Genomic DNA, 25,195 nt, shown 5'->3' with positions numbered 1-25,195 from the left:
AAAGCAGAGTCACCGACTGATCCCTGGTTGCTTCTGAGACGAAGAGTTTTCACAGATTTCAGTGAAGCTGCCAAACACTCTATTGATGTCTGCAATGAGGAAAAAACTTCCCTGCTGTTACTGTAAATGAGGGCTGTAGGATCCAGAGTCACAGCTGCCAGTTGCTGCAAATCATTGGGGACTGACCTCACAATCTGTATTTAGGTTTGATGGGGGTGAAATTGGTCTTTGGCAATAGTGCAAAACAGGCAATAGCAAATCGGCAGCCCCATTTACACTGCGCCCGACTTTCTTTCCCATTGACTTCATTGGAAAAGCAAATCGGGCGCAGTGTAAAAGGGGCTGCCAATTCGCAATCACTTAAGTCCAATTTCAACCTGGATGTACCATGATGATCCTTCATTTCAGGCAAGTATTGATTCGATCTGGGTCCCATGACTCTCAAGCCATGGGCAGCCTTCTCCTCTCCCTCAACTTGGAAGGTGGAACATTCTTACCCTTTTGCTCTGTGATTTACCCAGTTCCACATCCTCACTTACACTATCTAAAGCTCCCTGGGTGAAAGTACATGAGTTGGTGCACGGTATTCAGCGGGAATGGGGCGGTATGGCTGAATCCTTCATTTTGAAGCCCCCCCACCCCCTGCCCTGGTGGGGTCAGCAGCGGAGATCACTGACACACCCCTGCAATTTTGTCCCCTGTTCACTACTTTGTATAGTGTATTAGCAAATCTGGTTTCTTGTAATAATGTGAAGACACATTTCATTCAACCCATCTCTTGTAATTACTAATGCCTAATGCTTTTAAAAGCTTAGAGTTGCTTTTATGTTTTCCTGTTAAGATTGTCAAAAACTTGTTTTGTTTTGCTTTAGTCAACCAGAAAGTAAAAGATCAGATTCAACAAAAACACATTTAACAAAATCAGAACAACTCCTTAGAATAGATGACCATGATTTTGCAATGAGACCTGGATTTGGAGGTAAGATTTCTGACAATTTCACTATGCTACTCAATAGTTTATCACTGTGTGATCACAGTTCCTTCCTATTATGTATTTTACCCAAGTTTTGAAAAGTGCAACTCTTATGTGTTTTCTATAGCTCTTGTGGAATCTCTGGAATAGATAATTCAAATTGCAACATTGCATAATCATGGTGTGAGTTTCCCAAAATCTTAAGTGATATAAATAGACTTGGGAGCAATTGTGTATCATAATTATACAATTTACACAATGTGGGTTAAATAGAGGACAACCGGGTGGGTTCCTTTACTGGTGTATTTGCCCAGGTAATCCAGTGTGCCTGGGCACATACCCAGGAAAATCTCCCCTTGCATCCAATATTATTCTGTGGGGTAGTTTCATATACCACTGTTCCCATTGAATCCTATATCTAAAACATTGTATTAAAATAGTGCACCTTGCTAAAGAATATAGGTGTGAGGAGCAATTCAATGCCAAAATAACTGTTCCTATTCATTATCTCTGACACTAAATTTGGGACTAAGAAAAGCTGTTTTTCTTCCTAACGAATAGAAATGCAATTTTAGCTCTGTGACATAAATGGCAAAATGGTACAAAAACAACAGTAATATTTTTTCAAGCAGGTATATTCAAATGATATAGACAAAATAGCTACATTATAAGTGAGATTTCTTTTTGAATATGTCTTATAGAAACATAGAAAATAGGAGCAGGAGCAGGCCATTCGGCCCTTTGAACCTGCTCCACCATTCAGTGTGATCATGGCTGATCCTCTATCTCAATACCATATTCCCGCTCTCTCCCCATACCCCTTGATACCTTTTGTGTCTAGAAATCTATCAGTCTCCTTCTTAAATATATTCAGTGACTTGGCCTCCACAGCCTTCTGTGGTAGAGAATTCCACAGGTTTGCCACCCTCTGAATGAAGAAATTTCTCCTCATCAGTCCTAAATATCCTCCCCGTATCCTGAGACTGTGACCTCTCATTTTGGACCCTCCCCCGCCAGGGGAAACATCTTCCCTGCATCCAGTCTGTCTAGCCCTAACTTGTACAATTTTGAACAAATTATATTTTTGAATTCGTACAATTCTATATTTATTTTTGTGTTCAGTACTGGCAAAGGTTTCTTTATATTGCAAACTATAGTGTCTGGCTGCTTTTAAAAAATTGTTAATTTGACATGGGACAAGTTTGCTTTACTTTTAGGTGAAAGTGGGATAAGCTTAGATTAATTTTATTGTACCTGTTAGCTGCAGAATACAATGGGGCAGAACTTGCTCCTGAAATACGAAGGAGCTCAACAGCGCTGTCCGTTTTCTACGGCGAATCCAAGAAGCAAGTTCCTGCGTTTGCACATGCGCGTTAAAACGCGGAAATCGTGAACATGCTTCTATTGGTTCACTGGCCATTTGACAGCTGTGAATTAAATGGCCATTGCACGCTACAATCATAGAGATCACTGAAAAATCGCAAACTTGCTCATTCGCTCAGCTGGAAAGTAACTAATCACGCCACCAAACAGGTACACTTAAAAATACCAGGTCTAAACTAAGTTTTAAAAGTGCGATAACTCTTTATGACTGCCAAACAACTAAAAATTAAATTTTAAAAATGTGGAGTCTCATATTACTCCTTATTTGATTAGTTTTTGGTCATTTAAAAAGAAATTTAAAATTAATTTTTTTTCACTATTCCCTTCTGTCTCTTTAATTTAATTCAATTCAATTATTTCTTTAGCTTTTTATAAAAAATGTAAAATTTTTGTTTACAATAACTACCAGAAAACTGACTTTAAATGAATGAAGTCTGCTTGACTGCTTGTGAGTGTGACTTCTCTTGCTGACAGATTTTGTGGGCATGTCTTCTGTTCTCAGACATTTCCTTGCGCATCAACTTACCCTGTTCAGAGGCTGGGTTGATAGCACACAATTCTTTAAAAGTTCAAAATAACGCAAGTCGATGCCACAGAGCCTGCGGTAAGTACGTTCGTAAATTTATTTTGCAGGAGCTGCAGTGATTGTTGCCATGCCGCTCTGCACAAGTTCTGACCCATTATAATTATGCATACTGGTTAGTTACAGTGGGATTTTGACTGCAGAAAACACAGAACCAGTTGTAAATTTTTTTTGCCTTCATGCTAACTGTTGTATTTGTATTGTGATACTAGTAGATATAACTAATTAAAGGCTGCTGTTCAAGATAAATTTAGGTAAGAACAAATTCCATTTAAGAACAAGTTTGCTCATGTATGGTTATTTTCATTCATATCTGTGATACTGAGTTTGAGCAAAGAGAAGTTTTTCCTCTTTAAACCAGGGCACTTAAATGATCTGAAGTGACTTTACATGTTGTTGTCCTTTAGCCCAATCTATTGATCTTTCTTAATGCCCATCGATCTTGACCGTAAGGCTTACTTTAAATAACAGAAGAGTAAGCAGTTGAATGAGAAAAGTACACTTTGGCCATCTAATAGATCGGTGACTTACAGCTATTGCTTTTCTTTTAGTTCCTATCACTCAAAATTGCAATCCCATACTCAGTTAACGCAATCCCATTCTAATTGTAAATGTATAAGGACCGAATTTGCGATCCCAGCATAGGAGCCACAAGGCCTGTAGTGAGTGGACATAAGATCACACCGGGAGTGAGGCGGCCTGACCTTGCAGGATTTTCTAAGGTCAGTTTTTAAAACTCTTTGTAACACGCCTTGTGCATGAGTTCCAGGAGCTCAGGGATGATAAGATTGATTGCGTAGTGGCATTTCTGGTGCTAGTGACTTATAAAGGATTCAGTTTGTACCAATTTTGGAAGCTAGCAGAGATGGAGGAAGTGAGAAATTTGGTAGAACCCCTCCACTTAATGAAGTAAGTGCAGCAAAGGATAGTTACCATTGAGGGCACCCCCCTTTGCTTCCTGCTGTCCAGAAGACATGGCTTGAGGTGTCTGACAAAGTGGACACAATTCCCACTTCTATAGGCCTTCGAAGCAGATGAGAGAAAGAAGATTCAGGCCTCAGGAAGAGTGCCAAGGTAACTATGCGTAGACTGTGCCTATGTACATGTCCATAGCATGCTTGTCACTATCGAATCCCAACCTGCTGCTGCATAAGCAGCACTGACACAGCCTTTCAGCTCTCATGAGCACTTTCATTCCCATGTGACTTCAGGGCACACTTTGTGGCTGGCACTCAAATATTCATGTGATAGCTCATTTAATTTTAATGTGGTTCCCCTAGTACACACAGAAACTACCAATATGCTGCATTATCCTGCATTCACACGATGAAGGCTGGCCACTTGGGTGGGACTTTGTGCTTTTCCTAATTCTAACATCTCCATTTTGTCTCTATATGCAAGAGAAAATGATCCATAATCACATAAAGAATAATGATTGACTTCCCAATCCAAGGACCATCAACTGGCACGAAGAGGAAGGTTTATGGATAGTGAGAGTTGAATTTGTTGAGGGAATGCGTGAAGGAAAGCTAGGAGAATTTGGGCGACCTCATGGCTAGTATTCTCCTTTTAAGTAGTTTTATAGTTACCACCACAAGTTGTCCAATGACTATAATGCCAGCATACTTTGCGGATCAGCAGCATGGCGCACAATGCCTAGGCGTGTTACCACTTTTTATGTTGCAGCTATTGTAACACTTTTTTCTTTCCTTTCTCTTTGTGTCTCCCAAGATGAAGTAGAAGGCCCCAGTGCTGCACAAGAACGCACTGCATCATAGCAATAAGTATCTCACATCTCACTCCATCTCACACAGGCACCAGCTCAGAGATGTTCACCCTGGGGAACTTGAAGAATGAGGGTCAAGAGGGAGCACTGGTTGATGCATAAACCATTAGGAATGAGGAGCAGATTGTGGTGTCAGCCGAAAAACCAGAGCTAGCTCGATGCATGGCAAGCCTCCGACATTCCTCTTCTGCAGACCCATTAACCTCACTGCAGCTACTGATTAAAGGGAGCTCCTTGATCAGTAGAAGTGCTTTCAGTCCTCTGAGGATGTTCACAGCACCATGCCAGGACTGTCGAACAGTGTTCAGGGGTGTGGGTCTAACATCAGTGCAGCAGTGAAGCAAGGTTTCAAAGACCTGCATAGCATGATGGCAACTCCATAACCATCTGAGGACAGAAACCCAGAGGAAATTTTTCTCATGAATGCTGTGACTGGGGCTATAGAAACCAAGAGCTCCAATTTATAGGAGGCTCTCAGTTCTGGATCAGGCAGGCTGGGGGATCAGATTGAGAAAAACACAATGGTGGGTTTCACTTCTCAGCAGTGCATTTAGCTGGACATGTTGAAGGAGAGCCCAGTAACCTGGCAATAGCAGGAAGAAGCATATATAAGGCAACTGCTTTTCAGAATGATTGGACATCCATCACACCCTGCCAGGCCTCTCTAAGAACTCAAGAACTGGCTGGTAGTGAGCAGGAGCAGGCAGCGAACACACTTTCAATGAACACACTTTCAGCGAACACACTTTCAGAAGCGCTGCCAGCAGTTGCCATCTAATCATCCAGCACTAGGAGGGGCAGGCTCCCATGAGGTGGTTTGGGTGAGGACTCTTTATCAAAGCACCATTTTAGCAGAGCAGCCAGGTGTGAGCCTGCTTTTTTATTCTTCTTGGACCATAGGACCTCACCCTATTTTGCCTCTTCTCCTGTTTCAATTTCAGACCTGATTTACCTACCACTGTCTCAGGTATTCACCTGTTATTTGTTTCTTTTATTTCTTTTAAGTTTCTTCCTATCATCTGATGTGAAGATCATCTCAGCCATGTAACCATCTCCTGTTTTTCTTTCAGCAGATCACAGGTCATTCCAATGATACTTTGGTGCTTTTTCCCCCCTAATTTTTCCCTCCCCTTTGTTCTTGTTCTGTTTAATTACGCATTTGTTTTTCAGTACTGATGATGGCTGTTCTCTGTACACATGCTGACTAATCTGCTGTGTGTTTCTAGCATTTTCTGTTTTTGTTTCAGATTTCCATCATTTGCAGTTTTTTGCTATTTGTGTTATTAAGAATGGGTGAGGTACTGTAGGGCAACTGCTGCTTTTGGAACCATGCAAAAATTAAGAAATGAAAAAGTTAAAACTGAAATTACTTATTCCTTATATGTTTTTTAAGGATCAGCAGTATCTGTTGGTATAGATGTCCAGATTGAAAGCATCAACAGCATTTCTGAAGTTGATATGGTAAGCCTGAGGTTTAGTTATTTGTGGGCAGGAATTTATTTACAGTATAACTGCACTACATAATTATATGGTACAGCACAGTGTGTATTACTGCATTTTTATAATTTATTTTTATTTGAATTGGATTAGTTGATATAAGGAGGCCCTGATTTTTTTAGCACTATGATAAAATATTTAGATCATGTCAAATCACGTTTCCTGGCTTTCTGTCCCCCCCCCCCCCATCAGTTTGCTCACATAATATAATTGTGAGGTTAAGAACCAGCTTTAACATTCTGTACTTATAATCTTTCTTCTGATTCACGTTCCATTTGGCTATGTTTTGTTCTTATACTTAGGACTTTACAATGACTTTATACCTAAGACATTACTGGAAGGATGGCAGACTTGCTTTCCCAAGTTCCAACAACAGAAGTATGACATTTGATGGAAGATTAGTCAAGAAAATCTGGGTTCCAGATGTGTTTTTTGTTCACTCCAAAAGATCTTTCATACATGACACAACCATGGCAAATATCATGCTACGGATCTATCCAGATGGCCACATCCTCTACAGTCTAAGGTGAAACACTGTTAATTTTAAATTTGTTTGTATTGCTGAGGATGGTTTTGCCATATTAATATTCAGTTGGTTTTCCTTCTGCAAATCCGTTGTAAGTGGATAATTCTGTGAAGTCAATAGAAACAGAAAATCTATTTTCAATTGCATACAATATGGTCTCTAATATTATTTTATGCCTAGACAACATATCAACCATGCCCGCAGTACAAATTGCACTACCATCTCATGTAGATGGTATTGCATGTTTCCTATTATTTCTACAATCTTTCAAATGACAGCAAATTAAAAGTAATAATTGTATGAAACATTTTCATTTGTATTTTAATTACTATTTTACATTGCAGTGCTCCAAATCAGTCCTTGAATTGAGTTTTCCTAATGTCAGACTGATTTGAAGTTCAGAATTCGCATCATTTGCATCATCAGTTGGTGGTCAAATTTTACAAAATGCCAAAGTTCCGATTTTTGATCCAGGCAAAAAAATGGGAGTACACTGGCCCATAGTGCAGGCACACCTGTGTCTGTAGCTCAGGGTGTGTGCTGTGTTGAATTTTGTGACATAAGCCCCACTCTCTCATTTGACTAGGTTACAAGCAAAGGGAAAGCTTGCCCAGAGAGTTTGATCTACAGCACACGTCACTGAGGATTGCAAAATTCAGTGAGGGAACAGCTCTGAAAGGGCTGCAACTCCCCACAAAAGAGAAAGTTTTGGTGGTGATAGAAAGTGAACTAATTGTTCATAATGGCACAGTAAAGACATGTAGGCAACACTGTTCCCTATAATGCTTTAGAGATGGAGAGCCTGTTGTAGGAGGTGCTCCAAAGGGGCTGAATGACACCCTAAAGTATAACACAGGGACCAGCTACGTGGAGGGTGCGCAGTCACCCAGGTCCTCTATACCTGGCTCCAAATGTGGAAGGAGTGTATGTATTCCTTCATTGTTGTCACATTTCTTATGCAGCTTATCAAGTATGGCACAGACCTAAGATGGGGAATCCCTGCACTTATTTTAAGATGCACGAAGACCTTTTGTTAGCAGTGTCAACTTGTTTCTTTGGCACTGTAAGGAAAGCTTCACCACCATCAAGATCCTGCATAGTAATTTAGCTTTGCTAATGTTCTTTTTTCTGTTTATTATCTGCCATAAACAACTGTTGCCATGCTCCACTGAATATAATTATGATTTTAGGAGTTCTATGGCAGTGTTGCTATGATAAGGTCAGAAGTGGGGATGTTCCCTGATGATTGCACTGTGTTCAGTTCTATTCGCAACCCCTCAGATAATGAAGCAGTCCGTGCCCTCCTGCAGCAAGACCTGGACAACATCCAGGCTTGGGCTGATTAAGTGGCAATTAACATTTGCGCCAAATAAGTGCCAGGCAATAACCATCTACAAGGCACCAATCAGGAGTGTGATGGAATACTCTGCACTTGCCTGGATGAGTGCAGCTCCAACAACACTCAAGAAGCTCGACACCATCCAGAACAAAGCAGCCCGCTTGATTGGCATCCCATCCACCACCCTAAACATTCACTCCTTCTACCACCGGTGCACCGTGGCTGCAGTGTGCACTATCTACAAGATGCACCGCAGCAACTTGCCAAGGCTTCTTCAACAGCACCTCCCAAACCCGCGACCTCTACCACCTAGAAGGACAAGGGCAGCAGGTACATAGGAACACCACCGCCTGCACGTTCCCCTCCAAGTAACACACCATCCTGACTTGGAAATATATCGCTGTTCCTTCATTGTCACAGAGTCAAAATCCTGGAACTCCCTTCCTAACAGCACTGTGGAAGTAGCTTTACCACATGGGCTGCAGCAGTTCAAGAAGGCGGCTCACCACCACCTTCTCAAGGGCAATTAGGGATGGGCAATAAATGCTGGCCTTGCCGCGACGCCCACATCCCATGAATAAATTTTTAAAAATATTGTATCATCAATCTGATTCTCTTTTAAAAACAAAAACAATAGAAACTTATCAATCATTAACTGGACATTTCAATGTTTCCAAAAACAATCTTTGCATCATTTTAAATTATGTGCTTACATTTTTTTTGGTTGACAGAAATGGCTCCTTAAGTTTTTTCTGCAGCATGAAGCCAGTGCTCCTAGCTGTCTAAGTCTATTGTATGACAATTTAAATGCATTTGAAATATGGAAATGATTGCTAATTCTGTGATACTACAGATAGCCTTTTGCATGGTTCGCAACACCGACACCAAATGCATAGTTGGGATAATTTTTGAGTACTGATATATCTCCAACCTTACCATCAAATTTAGTTTACATCACTTAAATGGTGTTAAGTCTATTTTTCAAATTGTTTTGGTGTTTGTGCGACTGAAATTAAAAGCATAATTTATATATTATGAATGTTTTCTGTAGGACAACAGTCACAGCCATGTGTTCAATGGATTTTAGCAACTTTCCCCTTGATACTCAGAACTGCTCACTTGAACTTGAAAGCTGTAAGTATCTATTATTTGGCTTGCTGAATTTGACTAGCCATTTGTATTTATTCTTCAAAGCACTTAAGCTAGTCATGCAATATAGGGTTTGTACATAGTTTTATGCAATATGATGTAACTATCATAGGCAGCAGTTTTCTTTGTTTCCATAGTTGTCTTTATCATTATTTTCACTGACTGATGGGAATTGAAGTCAAAATAAACATCAGGATGACACAATCAAATACTGGAAAAGTCAAAGGGCCTCATGAAATATTTTGTAAATCTTTATTATTCTTTTACCAATGCTCAATATAACATAAATCACATCAAAACACATAGTTGCATGTGACATCATCATGATAAAATCATGCATGGTCCTTTTGGCTTTTTCTCTGCCTAACCAATAAAAAGATTTATTAACATTTCTTCATAATTCACTGAGTTGTGACTCTCCCTATCAAATCACTCTAGTTATCAAAATCTTCACTTGCGTATTTTTCAAATCAATAGCAATGATTCCTGAAAGTATTATGTGGCATAGATGTGTGCATTTATTTGGGTTGAACAGATAATTATATACCAACCCTATATAGAAAATGACAGCTACATAAATGTCTTCATGAATATTTATTGTGTACAGTAATGAGAACTTTAGAAAAAATACTGAATGAAATAGCTAACATCTTTGTTGTACCATTACATGAGTTGTAACTTTTTCTCCCTTTTAAATATCTGTCCCATCCATCATCCCCAGTCCAGGAGGGTAAGCAGGGGCATTGCTTCCATATATAGTCTATTTTTCAAACTGTTTTGGTGTTTATAATCACTATAATCTAAGTGTCTAAGTTTAAGAGTGGCGTGGGCTAATTTTGATTTTCCCTCCCTTCCTGCAAGGCCTACGTTTGGTGCCTTCCCCTGAAAGGCCCAGCTGAGTTCATAATGTCACATGACAGACACTTGTATGCATAACCTGCGTTCTACCACTCCATAGACCAGTATGTTATTACACAAACACCCTGCACCACCTGACCACTAAAATTCTAATTTTATCTTATAATACTCGAGATAATAGGATCTGAATAGCTCCCGATGCTGTAGCCAATTAAACTAGTGAGTAACAGCATACAGACCAGGAAAGTCTGAGGTTCGAACCCTGGTCTATGCTGAGTTAACTGATCTCTACCAGGAAGGTGGTAGGTGTTATAAACTGGATAGCCAGGTGGTGAAGGATAGACTACTAGAGCCTGGTCTTCAGTTGCTTCCAAGCCTTTATTCACAGAGCTCCATATTTACACCCACACCACACCCTAGATCAGCCCTTTTATAAATGGATACAAGAGAGTTCCCAATTGATACGCACCACCTGAATACAATTAACACTAATTGATATAAATCACATAGATACAATTAACAGTAGGGGTGCTACAGTTGTTTTCAGTGACTGTGAGGGAAATAAAATCAATCAGGGCTCCCATTATGCAACAACAACTGCTAGAAAGTATGTAGACCTGAGGTGAAGACAAGATTGTGCTTAGCTCTGGCATCCTCAATAGTCAGATTGCTTGCTGGCATTCACAATCAAAGCTTACACAAGAATAATAACTTCTCGGGCAAGGTACCACCAGCGCTTGTGGAACTGAACCCCAGCAAGGAGTCAATGCCCATAGAAGGAGGGGAGAAAAAATTTCTGGGGAAAATTGGCATTGCGTTAAATATCTAGTTCAGCTTCCAGTTAGCCGATTCAGAGCTATTGCGTTTGGGGTTTGATGATTTCACTAACTAATTCCCATTTTAACACGCAATATATTTGGAAATTTATTTTTAAATGCTTATACTAGGGATGAATGCTGAACCAAGTTTACAACCATTAGTAACCCAAATAGAGCATTTTGGTTTGGGATTATTAGTGAATGCCCAAATGTAGTCCAGTTCAGATGTCAATATCCCTGTTTTTAAAAGTAGCATGTATCAGTAATACAATTTTTATTTTGGTAGTCCATGCAAAAATGTCTGTTACAAAAGCCACTTAATAGAGTACTTTTGTGCAAAGCAAAATGTTCCCTTTGTTTAGTTATGTGCAAATTGGCAACAATGGGCATGTTTTTAGCTTGGAAAAACAGATGGGTTGGGGGTGGCAGTAACAATTGCAAAAATCTAAAACCCACCCCAAACCCGCCCATTTCCAGTTTTCACGGGGGCGGGATGAGGGGTGGGCATCCAACCCACTCAGGAAGCGGGTCAGGCATTAAAAGCTTTTGAAGAGGCTTCGAGCCTCCATTTTCAAAGCTTTTTTGATTTTAGTCCCTGGAGGCCAGGATTCCCGGATCTTCTACTTCGTGCCATGTGAGAGGAGGTGAGAAGGCCCGAAACTGCAGGCAAGTGCCTTTACAGCACAGCTTGTGGGGCTGAAGGAGCAGGAGTGCTTTCCCCAGGCCCAACAAGCCAGCCTGCAGCGACTCCACCACCCCCCCCGATCTCTGACTCCACCTCTATGATCTCCACCCGACCACGATCTCCGACCACCTTAACAATTTCCAACCCCCACCACGATCTCCAACCCCGTCTACGATCTCCAACCCCCCTACGATCTTCAACCTCCTCTACGATCTCTGCCCCCCCCCCATGATCTCCGATCCCATCATGATCTCCGACCCCTCCCCCCCCCCCACCGGATGACTGACCCGCACCCCCCCCCGATGACTGACAACCCCCCGATGACTAACAGTATCGCTGTTCCTTCATCGTCATCGGGTCAAAACCCTGGAACTCCCTACCTAACAGCACTATGGGAGTAGCTTCACCACACGGACTGCAGCGGTTCAAGAAGGTGGCTCACCACCACCTTCTTAAGGGCAATTTGGAGTGGGCAATAAATGCTGTCCTCGCCAGCGACGCCCACATCTCATGAACGAATAAAAATAAACCCTGATGACTGACCCCCCCCCCCCAACCCCCACTCTAACACTTAGCTGATTATGTCCTCTTCCTCTTCTCCCGTCCTACTGAGAGCCAGCCTGTCAATCAGACTGGCCTGTTGGGTGGGAAATCAGCACAAAAAATAACGTCTTTACGTCAAAATCGTACGGAAGTCAGGGAAACCCATACAACCAGGTCCGGGTTTCCCATCAGGAATTCCGCCCCCTATCCCCTTCCCGGCTCTGGGCTAAAATCATGCCCAGTGTTTCACGACAATGTCAAGAGCTAATGCAGCAAACCCAGTCTGGAATAGCCGTTTTTCGTCAGGGTTAACTAATTGATTGAGTTCCAAAGGCAACATGAATTCGTACGAAAGAAGAGGACAATAATGCAAAATCTATCCTGAATGAGTGCTCTTCATAATGGATCAGCACTTTGTTAATTATGTACAAATGAAAATCTAACTATTGCATTTCTTCCATGTATTTACATTGGTGTATGTGACTGATGGCATAGTGCATTATTGTGATGCACATGAAGAGGTGATAGAATTGCTCCTCCAACTCCCCATGTGGTCAGTTTCTAATCTGTTATGATTTAATATTTTGCTCCAGATGCTTACAATGAAAAAGATCTAATGCTTCACTGGGAGAATGAAAATGAATCACTTAAAACAGATGAGCAGATTTTACTTGCTCAGTTTTTCATACAAGAATTTCGTGCATCAAGTGGACTTGCCTTTTATGGCAGTACTGGTAAGTTTCTTTTATTATAACAGATTTACGAATAATGGATAGCAGAATGGAAGGACAAGACAGTAATACTATAGAGAGGAGTTTAATTGACATCATGCGGTGTGACAGCAAATTATCCGAACCATGCCCCCTAAGACTTCTGGTCTTCACACAATATCCAGCAAGTCTTCACACTTGCAGGATATTGATGGCACATAGCAATAAAAGTTATGAAATCAAAAGCTAAATACTGCGGATGCTGGAAATCTGAAATAAAAACGGAAAATGCTGGAAATACTCAGCAAGTCAGGCAGCATCTGTGGAGAAAGAAAGAGTTAACGTTTCAAGTCAGAACTGGAAGAAATTGAAAATTAAATAGTTTTTAAACAAGTACAGAGCCAGGGAAAGGGGGAAGGAAGAGGCTGGGAGAAAATAACAAAAGGGAAGGACTCTGATAGGGAGGAGGGCAGGAATGATTAAATGACAAATGGGATGATGGTATAAGGCAAGGAGGGTGGTAATGGGACAAGTAAAGAAACAAAAAATGGGTTTGGAGGAGTTGTAAACGGCAACATCAGAACCATTACCAGCACCTGCTGTCTGAAAAAATGGGAGCAGTGGTTATGATCTGAAGTTATTGCAATCAGTGTTGAGTTCAGAAGGTTGTAAAGTGCCTAATTGAAAGATGAGGTGCTGTATTTCGATTAGGCACTTTACAACCTTCTGGATTCAACACTGATTTCAATAACTTCAGATTGTAACCACTGCTCCCATTTTTTGCAACAAATAAAATCTTATATTTCTTCAAATCCTCCAATATTTTTTTCAGAAATCTGTAACAAAAATGCATATTATAGATCTTTAGAATATTGATGCTCCTGAAAATTATAGTGTTACTACTCTTATTTGCCATCAAAACCCCTTCCCTTACGTTGAAACGTATAAATACTTTTTGGGTTTATATAAAAGGAAGTGTATATGGGAGGAAATTTTTATCATAATTTTCTTTGTAACTTTTTTTTCTCCTCAGGTTGGTACAACAGATTGTTTATTAGTTTCATCCTAAGGAGGCACATTTTCTTTTTTCTTTTACAAACCTACTTTCCAACCATGTTAATGGTCATGCTATCTTGGGTTTCCTTCTGGATTGATAGAAGAGCAGTCCCAGCTCGGGTATCACTGGGTAACTTATTTTTATTTGCTTTATGTTTCTTCTTGTGTTTATCAAGGTGAATGATATCGATATGGCCAATGTCAGCATGAAACACTGCCAGATCAGATGAAAACATTGTGCCTTAACTTAAAATTTCCTACAACTCTAGTGCCAATTTTCCCATTTGTCACACTGAATGGGATTGAAAACTTAGTGTCAGTCAGTCCCAAATTCTAAGCAGTTTTGTGCTGAATGCTGACATTCACTAGGTTGAAACTGCTCCCTATAGACAACTGGTTTATAATAATTGGAATCACTTCACCTCCTATTACTGCATCTTAACTCTTCGTGCAAGAATGAAAGTGTGGAAATCAGTGACATTTAATGTTAGAGATACATGGCTAGGATAGGGATCCTGATACATGGAAGGGATCTTGGAAACATGGAGCAGAGGTATGAGGAGAATCAGATACATGAGGATACACACAAAGATCATCAGATATGTGAGGGATAAAATAGCTGTATTTTAGCATATGCTCTTGCACAAAAGATAATAGCATGAGCACAAAACTCCTGAAATAAAACTGTACAAATTTAGACATCGCACCTGGTATGGTTGAGAGCACTTTTCTGAGATTGAGGTTAAGGATAAATTCCAGTCGTTAGCATTCAATGATAAGATGGACATTTATGCTTAAGTTTCATAAAACTCTAAATCTGAACTTTCATTACAATTGAAGCTGAGGCCATTCTGATACAGAATCCTTCACCAGGCTGCTAGGTATTAAACCCCTGCTTCCTCCAAAAATGGACAGCCAGATATTGTTTTAAAAAGGTGACTTTTTCCCACTGCTTCCATTCATGTGCTTTAACCTATAAAGTTATTGTAATATCTCTCTCTGCATTCACATTGCCTTTTTTTAAAGAAATTATCTGCCAAGGACTTCCTTATAATGTTTAGCATAACTACGGTATAAGAGCGAGATAGTGAGGAAGCTTGTGCATTCCTGATTTACGGTAGTTTTACGATGAAACATAACTACGTGTGAGTTTCCTCAATCTTTTAGGCCGCTTTTGTGAGACATTCCCTGAAACCCTCTGCCACTCATTACTTAGCTCTGCTCCATGCAACAGAGCAGATCGCGCAAGTTTCTTGCATTTATGCCAGTAATGTGCTGGCATAGATTTACACCCGTATCCTTAGGAGCCGCAGGCCTAAAGTCACCGGATATCAGCGTAACTGAGATTTCTGGAGTTTGATAGCGATTTTATTTGTGATTTAACATTTTTAATTTTTACTGAGATCTACACTCTACTTAATCAAAGTGCTGTCAGAAATTTTTCGGCCTCCGTCTCTCTCCCCCCCCCCCCCCCCCACCATGAACAGAAAGACCAAGCATCTGGAATGGCTTTCCCAATGGTCATACCCCTGTACTGGAGCATAATGGAAGAGGAAGAGGAGCAACGGAGGCAAGAGGCTCTGACTGTGAGGCCTCATAGCAGAAGGCAGCAGCCCCATTGCTATTACCCCTATTGGTGACACTGTACTTGCGCTGCCTTTTCCGTCCCATATGCTCCGCAGGAAATTTGGGTGTAAGTTCCCATCGACAAGATCAGCGCAGAAACTGGTGGAAATTTTTGTGTAAGTGGGATTGAGGAAATTCCATGCTTTTGTATCCAAACTGAATTAGTCTAATTTTTGATATTCGTGCATAATCCTGAACTGCGTGCATTTAAGTTAACTTCATGCTCCAAATTCAGTTTGAATTAGTGCATATCCTTACCTTCTGAAAGAGCCCATTAAAATGCTTGTTGAAATGTTTGTACTTACTGTTGATCCCATACATTTTGTGCTTACACTTGTTGAGATTTTTATATTTCCAATAGCACTTCAGAAAGTTCTGATCACACAAGATTCAGGGCTGCATTACTTCTAAGTTCCTGCTGGTGACAGTACTCAGAATAGTTTAACCGTCACTATCGTAGATTGAGTGGCCAAAAAAGTGGGTCAAAATCCCAGCAGGACCGGAGATTCTGGCCACAGATGGGCGATCCACCCACTCTCTGCTCTTGATCTAGGCCAGAATTTTGGGCCAAAGTTCTTTTAACTACTGTCTGCCTCGTACCATCAACAATCTTTGTATCTATTTTTTTCTTTTTCATTGAAAGGAATAACAATTATTCTGACAATGTCGACAATTATAACTGGAGTGAATGCATCCATGCCTCGAGTATCTTACGTTAAAGCTGTCGATATCTACCTTTGGGTCAGCTTTCTCTTTGTCTTCCTTTCTATCATTGAATATGCGGCTGTAAATTACCTAACCACCATCGAAGAAAGGAAAAAAATGAAACAGAGAGTGAAGGTAAGATGACTAATATTGTTATTTTAAAAAAAATGTGTATACAAAGTAGAGATTGAGAAAGTCCTTTAAAAGGTTCACTTCATGAATTATGCGAAGAGCTTTTCCTTATACAGTATCTGCATTCGAACATGCTGAAATTGCATTTGTAGTGATTTTGAAGGAATTCTGCAGCATAATGGGGCAATATCATTCTCACAGTCGCAACAAGGTGCAAAAAATAACAGAGTTCTGCACATTCCATTCAACAGCAATATTTACATCTGAAATTTATTCTCCTACAAAATCTAACAAACTTTCCCCCATTCTTATCAATCAAGTCCTTATTTCCATTCAAGGGAAAAAGCATCATTAATACACAAACTTACAAATGGATGGGCTTATTATAATTTAATGAAAATTAGGTAAATGTTTTATGTTATTTCTTCTCCAACCGATTTTACTTGTTTGGGGGCTGCACTACTATTTGTGGATAAATCAGCCAAAAGCAGAACTAAAGGCAGAACTTTCCATGCTGGCAGAATTGAATCAACTAAAATTAATCAGCGTTACGGGAGAACAGGAAAGAAAAACAGTGAGAGCGGGGCCATGAAAGAGAGTTGGGTCCGGGAAAGAGAGGTGGTGAGACTGGACTCAGGGAAGAGAAGTAGTGAGTATTGCGGGAGTCAAGTAAAACAGGTTGGAAGTCCAGCATTGTGGGAGCCAAGGAGAGTGGCATCTTTTTTGTGAGTTGGAGGGAGGTAGGTGAAGCACGGTAGTGAGGATGGGGTAAGAAAGTTTGAACATGACATTCGTTGGATTTTATGATTCCATCTGGGTCTGGAGTAGCCATCATCATGGAGAAAAATAACGACGTATGGGTATGATCTTGTGGCCATTACAGAAACATGGCTGCAGGGTGACAACGACTGGGAATTAAATATGCCAGGGTATTTAACAATCAGGAAGGACAGGCAGGAAGGAAGGGGAGGTGGGGTGACTATGTTAATAAGGGAAGGAATCACTGTAATACAGAGAAAAGATATTGGGACAAAGGATCAGGATAATGAAACAGTTTGGGTAGAGATAAGGAATAATAAGGGGAGAAAACACTCGTGGGCGTAGTATATAGGCCTCCTAATAGTTGCAACTCTGCTGGAAGAAGTATTAATCAGGAAATTGTCGGGGCATGTAATAAGGGAACAGCTATAATTATGGGGGATTTTCACTATCATATTAACTGGACAAATCAAATTGGGCAGGGCAGCCTTGAGGAAGAGTTTATTGAGTGTATTAGGGATGGATTTCTTGAGCAGTATGTAACTGAACCTACAAGGGGGCAAGCAACCTGGACCTGGTCCTGTGTAATGAGCCAGGATTAATTGATAATGTCCTAGTTAAGGATCCCCTTGGAATGAGTGACCATAACATGGTTACATTCCATATCCAGTTAGAGGGTGAGAAGGTTGGTTCTCAAACAAGCGTACTGAGCTTGAATAAAGGAGACTATGATGGTATGAGAGCGGAATTGATTAAAGTGGACTGGGAAAATAGTTTAAAGGGTAAGACGGTACATGAACAGTGGTGTTCATTTAAGGAGTTATTCTACAACTTTCAAAAAATATATATTCCACTGAGGAAAAAAGGGTGTAAAAGAAATGACAGCCATCCGTGGCTAAGTAAAGAAATTAAGGATAGTATCCGACTAAAAACAAGGACATATAAGGTAGCCAAACTTAGTGGGAGGATAGAAGATTGGAAAGTCTTCAAAAGACAGCAAAAAGTAACGAAAGGATTGATTAAGAAAGGGAAGATAGATTATGAAAATAAATTAGCAAAAAATATAAAAACAGATAGCAAGAGTTTCTACAGTTATATAAAAAGAAAAAGGGTGGCTAAGGCAAACGTAGGTCCCTTAGAGGATGAGACCGGGAAATTAATGGTGGGAAACATGGAGATGGCAAAAATGCTGAACAAATATTTTGTTTCAGTCTTTACGGTAGAGGACACTAAAAATATCCCAACAGTGGACAAACGGGGGGCTCTGGGGGGGGAGGAGCTAAATACGATTAAAATCACTAAGGAATTGGTACTCAGTAAATTGATGGGACTCAAGGCGGATAAATCCCCTGGACCTGATGGCTTACATCCCAGGGTCTTGAGGAAGTGGCAGTAGGGATTGTGGATGCTTTGGTAATAATTTTCCAAAATTCTCTGGACTCGGCAAAGGTCCCGGCAGATTGGAAAACTGCTAATGTAACACCGTTATTTAAAAAGGGTAGTAGGCAGAAGGCTGGAAATTATAGACCAGTTAGCCTAACATCTGTGGTGGGTAAAATTTTGGAGTCTATTATTAAGGAGACAGTAGCGGAACATTTGGATAAACATAATTTAATAGGACAAAGTCAGCATGGCTTTACGAAGGGGAAGTCATGTCTGACAAATTTGCTTGAGTTCTTTGAGGATATAACGTACAGAGTGGATAAAGGGGAACCAGTGGATGTAGTGTATTTAGACTTCCAGAAGGCATTCGACAAGGTGCCACATAAAAGATTATTGCTCAAGATAAAGAATCACTGGATTGGGGGTAATATTCTGGCATGGGTGGAGGATTGGTTATCTAACAGGAAGCAGAGAGTTGGGATAAATGGTACATTCTCGGACTGGCAACCAGTAGCCAGTGGTGTTCCGCAGGGGTTGGTGCTGGGTCCCCAACTCTTTACAATCTATATTAACAATTTGGAGGAAGGGACCGAGTGTAACATATCAAAGTTTGCAGATGATACAAAGATGGGAGGGAAAGTAGAGAGTGAGGAGGACATAAAAAACCTACAAGGGGATATAGACAGGCTGGGTGAGTGGGCGGAGATTTGGCAGATGCAATACAATGTTGGAAAATGTGAGGTTATGCACTTTGGCAGGAAAAATTGGAGAGCAAGTTATTATCTCAATGGCAAGAAACTGGAAAGTACTGCAGTACAAAGGGATCTGGGGGTCCGAGTGCAAGAAAATCAAAAGGTTAGTATGCAGGTGCAGCAGGTGATCAAGAAGGCCAACGGAATGTTGGCTTTTATTGCTAGGGGGATAGAATATAAAAACAGGGAGGTATTGCTGCAGTTATATAAGGTATTAGTGAGACCACACCTGGAATACTGCATACAGTTTTGGTGTCCATACTTAAGAAAAGACATACTTGCTCTCGAGGCAGTACAAAGAAGGTTCACTCGGTTAATCCCGGGGGTGAGGGGGTGGACATATGAGGAGAGGTTGAGTAGATTGGGACTCTACTCATTGGAGTTCAGAAGAATGAGAGGCGATCTTATTGAAACATATAAGATTGTGAAGGGGCTTGATCGGGTGGATGCGGTAAGGATGTTCCCAAGGTTGGGTGAAACTAGAACGAGGGGGCATAATCTTAGAATAAGGGGCTGCTCTTTCAAAACTGAGATGAGGAGAAACTTCTTCACTCAGAGGGTGGTAGGTCTGTGGAATTTGCTGCCCCAGGAAGCTGTGGAAGCTACATCATTAAATAAATTTAAAACAGAAATAGACAGTTTCCTAGAAGTAAAGGGAATTAGGGGTTACGGGGAGCGGGCAGGAAATTGGACATGATTTTAGATTTGAGGTTAGGACCAGATCAGCCATAATCTTATTGAATGGTGGAGCAGGCTCGAGGGGCTGATTGGCCTACTCCTGCTCCTATTTCTTATGTTCTTATGTTCTTATGTAAAAGTGAATCTGGAGCAGGTCTGGAGCAGGCAGCAGTGCTTGAGCAGGGCAGGTCTGGAGCAGCCCGATTTGCCCAAGGAGAGTTGAGACACACAATGGCTCTCCCTCAGCGGATATTTGGGAGAACCCGCCCCCCAGTGGAAATTCACCCCTATTTAATGGTACAAAAAGATTACTTCATGAACTGTATTCCTGCTCCAATTAGAGAAATGAGCATTGATTTTCAGGTCTGTGTGTGGACCAGGCAGCAGGTGGATGCAACCAATTAGTCCGATTGGAAGAGGGCTTATCCCAGAGAAACTTCCAGGGTCAGTTTAATTATAATAATATATTGTGCCTGATGCTGGCTGCTGACTATATATAAATATTTCTGAGGCATATGTGAGTCTTTCTAAAGGCTGTTTGGAGCAAAAAAGTGGCTGGCAGTACTCAAAAACTGTTGCAATAAATGTGGAGGCACAAAGCAGAGTCTGTGGATAATGATAGAGTGGCATTTGATGGCTGGTGAAGCAGAGATACTTCTGCATGAGTTGTATGAAAGGTAGTTTTCCTATTTTCTGCTCTTGGACACCTTTCCCAGAGGACAAGAAGGTAGCATGTAACAAAACCTGGGTGCAAGACATAATAGCACTCTACGTCCCTCTCGCCAATATTTGCAAGCACCAGTACAGGCACATACATCTTGAAGGATGCAGCTAGTGAACTTGATGAGGAAGCAGTGGGTGAGTCACAGAGCACAAATGAGGAGAAGCAAATGTCACAGCGGGTGCAGAAGTCTGTTGTTGTCTTCAAGGACCCCCTGTACAGCATTGAAATGAAATTGGATTACCATATCACAATCCTGTTGACAGAATCCATAATCTCAGAAGAAAATTCACCCTGTTGTTACATGGAAAGGAAGAAAGAAGCTTGTTTTAAATAAAACTGAAATTATTTGACAATTTAGTAATTTGGTTTTACAGAACAATGATGCACTTACATTGAAACTACAGCCATTCGGCCCAATTGGTCTATGCCAGCATTTAATCCCCACACAAGCCTCCTCCCTCCCTACTTCATCAACAACAACTACATGCATTTAAATAGCACCTTTAACATAGTAAAACGTCCCAAGGCGTTTCACAGGAGCAATTTTCAAACAAAATTTGACACCAAGCCACATGAGATATTAGGACCAAAAGCTTGGTCAAAGAGTTTGGTTTTAAGGAGCATCTTAAAAGGAGGAAAGAGAGGCGGAGAGGTTTAGGGAGGGAATTCCAGAGCTTAGGGCCTAGGCAGCTGGAGGGACGGCTGCCAGTGGTGGAGGGATTAAAATTGGAGATGCGCAAGAGGCAAGAATTGGAGGAGCACAGAGATCTTGGCCGGTTGTAGGTCAGGAGGAGGTTGCAGAAATGGGAAGGGGCGAGGCCATGGAGGGATTTGAAAAGAAGGATGAGAATTTTAAAATTGACGTGTTAATGGACCTGGAGCCAATGTAGGTCAGCGAGCACAGGGGTGATCGGTGAACAGGACCTAATGAGAGTTAGGATATGGGCAGCAGAGTTTTGGATGAGCTCAAGTTTATGGAGGGTGGAAGATGGGAGGCAGGCCAAGAGAGCATTGGAACAGTCAAGTCCAGAGGTAACAAAGGCGTGGATGAGGCTTTCAGCAACAGTTGAGCTGAGGCGGGGTTGGAGACAGGCGATGTTACAGAGGTGGAAGTAGGTGGTCTTGGTGATGGAGCGGATATGTGGTTGGAAGCGTCTTAAACTGCTTCATCAATGACCTTCCCTCCATCATAAGGTCAGAAATGGGAATGTTCGCTGATGATTGCACAGTGTTCAGTTCCATTCACAACCCCTCGGATAATGAAGCAGTCCGTGCCCTCATGCAGCAAGACCTGGACAACATCCAGGCTTGGGCTGATAAGTGGTAAGTAACATTCGCGCCAGACAAGTGCCAGGCAATGGCCATCTCCAACAAGAGAGAGTCTAATCACCTCCCCTTGACATTCAACGGCATTACAAGCGTCGAATCCCCACCATCAACATCCTGGGGGTCACCATTGACCAGAAACTTAACTGGATCAGCCACATAAATACTGTGGCTACAAGAGCAGGTCAGAAGCTGCGTATTCTGTGGCAAGTGACTCGCCTCCTGACTCCCCAAAGCCATTCCACCAAATACAAGGCACAAGTCAGGAGTGTGATGGAATACTCTCCAGTTGCCTGGATGAGTGCAGCTCCAACAACACTCCAGAAGCTCGACACCATCCAGGACAAAGCAGCCCGCTTGATTGGCACCCCATCCACCACCCTAAACATTCACTCCCTTCACCACCGGCGCATCGTGGCTACAGTGTGTACCATCTACAGGATGCACTGCAGCAACTCGCCAAGGCTTCTTCGACAGTACCTCCCAAACCCGTGACCTCTACCACCTAGAAGGACAAGGGCAGCAGGTGCATGGGAACAATACCACCTGCACGTTCCCCTCCAAGTCACACACCATCCCGACTTGGGATTGCCGTTCCTTCATCGTCACTGGGTCAAAATCCTGGAACTCCCTTCCTAACAGCACTGTGGGAGAACCTTCACCACACGGACTGCAGCGGTTCAAGAAGGCGGCTCACCACCACCTTCTCAAGGGCAATTACGGATGGGCAATAAATGCTGGCCATACCAGTGACGCCCACATCCCATGAATGAATAATAAAAAAAAAGGAGATGCTGAACAGGCTGGGGGTCTTTTCTCTAGAAAAGAGAAGGCTGAGGGGTGACCCTATCAGTCTTTCAGATAATGATAGGGTAGATATGGAGAAAAAGTTTACACTTCCTTCCTCCCTCATGTGCTTATCTAGCTTCCCTTAAATATATCCATCCTATTTGCCTCAACTACTCCTTGTGGTAGCACATTCCTCATTCTTACCACTCTTTGGGTAAAGAAGTTTCTCCTAAATTCCCTACTGGATTTATTAGCGACTATTGCTATATGTATGACCTGTAGTTTTGGACTCCCCATTTTCTATGTCTCCCTATCAAACCCTATCATTATCTTCAAGACCTCTATCAGGTCACCTCTCAGCATTTCTCTTTTCTAGAGAAAAGAGCCCCAACCTGTTCAGCATTTCCTCATAAGAATATCCTCTCATTTCTAGTATCATTCTTGTGAATCTTTTTTGCACCCTCTCCACTGCCTCTATATTCTTTCTATAATATGGAGATCAGAACTGTGCACAATACCCTAAGTATGGTGTAACCAAGGTTCTATACAAGTTTAACATAACTTCTTTGCTTTTCAATTCTATCCCTTTAGAAATGAACCCTAGTGCTTGATTTGCCTTTTTTATGGCCTTATTAACCTGCATTGCTACTTTTAGTGATTTGTGTATCTGTACCCCTAGATCCCTTTGCTCCTCTATCCCATTTAAATTCTTATTATCCAAGCAGTGTGTGGCCTCCTTATTCTTCCTACCAAAATGTAACACCTCATACTTATCTGTATTGAAATTAATTTGTCAATTACATGCCCATTCTGCAAGTTTATTAATGTCTTGTTGCATTTTGACACAATCTTCCTTTACAATAACTACACCCCCAATTCGGTGTCATTCGCAAATTTTGAAATTGTACTTCCGATTCCCGAATCCAAATCATTAATGTAAATTGTGGACAACAGTGGTTCCAGCATTGATCCCTGTGGAACACCACTTCCCACCTTTTGCTAGTCTGAGTAGCTACCTTAACCCCTACTCTCTTTTCTGTTTTGTAGCCAATTTGCTATCCATTATGCTACCTGTCCCCTGACTCCACATGCTCTGACCATAGCCATGAATCTACAATGCGGCACCTTATCGAAGGCCTTTTGAAATTCCAAATATATTATATCGACTACATTACCCTTGTCTACTCTTTATGTTACTTCTTCAAAGAATTCAAAGCATGACTTTCGCTTCTGAAATCCATGCTGACTATTTTTTATTATATTTTCATTCTCTAGATGTCTTTCTGTTACATCTTTGAGTAAAGGTTCCATTATTTTTCCTACCATTGATGTTAAGCTAACTGATCTATAGTTCCCTGGACTTGTTCTATCTCCCTTTTTAAATATAGGAATCACATTAGCTGTCTGCCAGTTCTCTGGCACTATTCCCTTTTCTAATGAATTTTTATATATATGTAATAGTGCCTCTGCTATCTGCTCCCTAACTTCTTTTAATATTCGCGGATGCGATCCATCCGGATCAGGGGTTTTATCCTCCCTAATTTGATTAGTTTATCAATTATCTCCCCCCTTTCTATCTTTAATGTTTTAATATCTTTTTTGATTTCTTCCTTTAATGTCCTGCCTGCCAAGTTAGTCTCCCTGGTAAATACGGAGGCAAAGTAACTATTCAACATGTCTGCCATTACCTGCGAGTTTATTTTGTGCATTCCGTAGTGGCCCTATCCCTATTCTGATTTTTCTTTAGTTATTTATGTGTCTGTCGAATACTTTACTATTTCTTTTATATTCCTTGATAATTTAATCTCGTAGTTCTCCTTTGCCTTCCTAATTGTTTTTTTGACTTCTTTCCTGACCTCTTCGTATTCCCTTATGTCATCCTCTCCTTTATTGTCTGTGCACTTAGAATATGCCTTCAATTTTACCCTTATCTCTTTATTCATCCATGGTGTTTCATTATTGGCTAGTTTGTTCTTGCTTTTTTAGAAGAATATATTTCTCCTGAACTCTATTGATCATCATTTTAAATATTACCCATTACTGTTCTCTTTTTTTCCAGTTTATCTGCTCTAGTTCTATTCTCATCCCCTCAAAATTAGCTTTTTTCCAATTTTGTTTTTTGTCTTACTTATGACTTTCTCAATCATTATTTTAAACCTTATTATGTGCTTACTTCTCTTATTTATTGTGGTTCATTTCCCATTACTACATCCAGCAGTGATTCCTCTCTTGTTGGGCTTCTCACATACTGGTTAAGAAAGGAGTCCTGTACACACTGTAAAAACTCCATTCCCTTTTCTCCTTTCCCTATCTATTCTTGCCAGTAACTTAATAAATTATGTTGCAGTAAACAGATTGGTAAATAGGAAGACTGCTTTTAAGGACTATCTGATTTTATCAATTAATCTTTCGTCG

At 41.0% G+C, this 25,195-nt stretch overlaps 1 protein-coding gene across 1 annotated transcript in view; it reads left to right on the top strand.

Annotated features, from left to right (window-relative positions):
• LOC137326943 (gamma-aminobutyric acid receptor subunit rho-3-like) overlaps window positions 1-25,195 on the top strand; it is a 65,071-nt gene that overhangs the window by 38,982 nt on the left and 894 nt on the right. Inside the window, exons 6-12 of the mRNA XM_067992318.1 lie at window positions 873-979; window positions 6,119-6,186; window positions 6,525-6,748; window positions 9,139-9,221; window positions 12,734-12,874; window positions 13,884-14,036; window positions 16,176-16,372. Of these exons, the coding sequence (XP_067848419.1) occupies window positions 873-979; window positions 6,119-6,186; window positions 6,525-6,748; window positions 9,139-9,221; window positions 12,734-12,874; window positions 13,884-14,036; window positions 16,176-16,372 (973 nt within the window). The remainder of the gene's footprint in view (window positions 1-872; window positions 980-6,118; window positions 6,187-6,524; window positions 6,749-9,138; window positions 9,222-12,733; window positions 12,875-13,883; window positions 14,037-16,175; window positions 16,373-25,195) is intronic.

This window comes from Heptranchias perlo, chromosome 11, assembly GCF_035084215.1.
Source record: "Heptranchias perlo isolate sHepPer1 chromosome 11, sHepPer1.hap1, whole genome shotgun sequence".
Taxonomy (NCBI): domain Eukaryota; kingdom Metazoa; phylum Chordata; class Chondrichthyes; order Hexanchiformes; family Hexanchidae; genus Heptranchias; species Heptranchias perlo.
This window is presented reverse-complemented; position numbering and strand designations above follow the sequence as displayed.